Consider the following 2,353-nt stretch of genomic DNA (forward strand, 5'->3'; position numbering starts at 1 on the left):
ACTAGAGATAGGCATTAGGTACCATCTCAGGCTAAATTTAATAATTATAATTAAATTAATAGAGATGGTGCCTAATGCCTGCCTGTAGTGACAAATTAGGCTATTATTTTTAATTAATTTCCACATAATTTAATCCAGCAGTCATTTGGCATATTAAGGATGTGGCTCTTGTCAAGATAGGAGTCATACACTGCCTATTTCCAATACGCAGTGTATGATTCCTATTGTGATAAGGTTTGGTCATCCTTGGTATATTATTTAAAAAGAATGAAGAATTATTCAATTTATTATATGAAGGTCATTCTAAAAGAAAAGAACATTTTGATCTGACTAGCCGCACAGTTCTCCCATCACCCCCCACTGCCACGTCATGGACCTTCCCATTTTTTTGTGCCAGTCTGATGCTAACAGCAAGCTGCTACAATCATTTACTGTTTATAGTGTAACTTTGAAATGTGTGACAAAATTAAAGATCCCGCCAAGTAGTGTAATAGACTTTTTGAATGTGAAAAAACTCTGCCCTATTGAAATTTACAGACAGATAACCAAGGTTTATGGTAATGTGATGAATGAAGCTTCAGTTCGAAAATGGTGCATCATGTTTAATGGCTGGCAAACGAATATTCATGATGATGAATGCTCGGGCCAACCTTCAGTTGTGACTGATGAACTCAAATGAAGGATTGAGGAAAAAATCCAACAAGATAGATATTTCACTACAGATGGACTCAGTTCATTCTTTCCTGAAATTTCAAGAACAGTTCTTTATGGGTGATTTGGACTACAGAAAAGTGTGTGCCAGATGGGTTCCTCAACTTTTGACAGATGAACACAAACAAAACTGGATGGGAGCTGCACTGACTTTTCTCAGGCGGTACAACAAGTATGGCAAGGAGTTTTTGAACCATATTGTTATTGGTGATGAGATTTGGACTTTGCATAAAACTCCAGAAACAAAGCACCAGTCAATGGAATGGCATGAATCCAGATCCCCAACAAGATCAAAAAAGCCAAACAAATTCTGAGCATCAAAAAGGTTATGGCTACAATGTTTTGACATCAAAAGTGTGTCCTACTCATCGACTACATGCCTAGAGGGGAGACCATAAATGCAGTGGCCTATTGTCAGACCCTTCACTGACTATGTCGCACCATTCATAACAAATGTGGGGATTGTTGTCCACAGGAATTTGTGCTTCTTCAGGATAATGCACATCTGCATGCTGCTGCATTGATGAAGAACTTGCTTCAGCAGTTTAAGTGGGAAGTTTTTAAACATCCTTCTTAAAGCCTGGACTTGGCTCCAAGTTATTACCATCATTTCCCAAAATTGAAGGATTTTTTGGGCTGGGAATCACTAGGGAAGTGATAATGAACGGTTCAACAACTTGGAAATAGGATCATTAAAATATTTTTTTATAAATTTACCTCATTGTCCAATTTTTCGATGTTTTCCTCCTCATTAATATCACCCATTTTCTTTTCTAAATTATCTTCATCATCATTGTCATCTTCATTATTATCAGAACTATTGTCAGTTTTACTTGGATCATGGAGTTTACCTTCAAAATCCTCTGACATTTCTACACCATGTTCCTCCTCCTAACAACAAGTTTTAAAAACTGATTTAAATGCTTATAACAAGTTTTATAAACTGTTATAACAAGTTTTATAAACTGATTTAAATGCATTTAAAGATAAATTGTAATAAGCCTACTTAATAATTTTGTTTTGCAAATATACTTGAAATTAAATAAATTTAAATACTTTTTGTTAACCCTGCGTAAAGCGCGCCAAAGATTGACGCACAGTTGTGCGCGCGGGGTGCTATATAACCCTCGTGTTCAAAATTCAATTTTTCAAAACTCATAGTTTTTTTCGCGATTTTTTCATTTTGGATGTTTGTGGGCATGTGTTTTTGATGTATTAGTGAAAAAAACTACTTCAAATATATCGATTTTATTTATTCGTGACGAAAAAACAGAAAGTCCCCGTTTTTAGAAATTTTTCAAAAAAAATTGGTTGACTTCAAGAGTGTATTTTACAAACTGTAAACAAGTCTGATGCTATCTAAGCTGTCAATCGTCTTCCTGCATGTGTTTTCTAACTATTACAACAATTAAATTTTTTGTACGAAGCCCCGGGCCAAAAATATCTCAATATTTCCAAAAAAACACCATGTGAAATCACACAGCAAGTAGAGGTAAAAATGGAGATTATTGGCAGATAACATCTATAGTAAACTTCTTTTGCACTGTAATTGGTTAATTTATATGTCTGTTATTAGATCGACCTATAAAAACAATTGCTGGAAATATTCCCGCGAAATGCCACGCCCCCGAAGGCCACCACA

At 35.3% G+C, this 2,353-nt stretch overlaps 1 protein-coding gene across 1 annotated transcript in view; it reads right to left on the bottom strand.

Moving 5' to 3' along the window:
- Window positions 1–2,353, bottom strand: part of LOC111612783 (midasin-like) — a 104,884-nt gene that overhangs the window by 22,115 nt on the left and 80,416 nt on the right. The window contains exon 46 of the mRNA XM_023354038.1: window positions 1,429–1,602. Coding sequence (XP_023209806.1) covers window positions 1,429–1,602 — 174 coding nt within the window. The remainder of the gene's footprint in view (window positions 1–1,428; window positions 1,603–2,353) is intronic.

Source organism: Centruroides sculpturatus, unplaced genomic scaffold (genome assembly GCF_000671375.1).
Source record: "Centruroides sculpturatus isolate CEXI.00-Female unplaced genomic scaffold, Cexi_2.0 scaffold1151, whole genome shotgun sequence".
NCBI classification, from domain to species: domain Eukaryota; kingdom Metazoa; phylum Arthropoda; class Arachnida; order Scorpiones; family Buthidae; genus Centruroides; species Centruroides sculpturatus.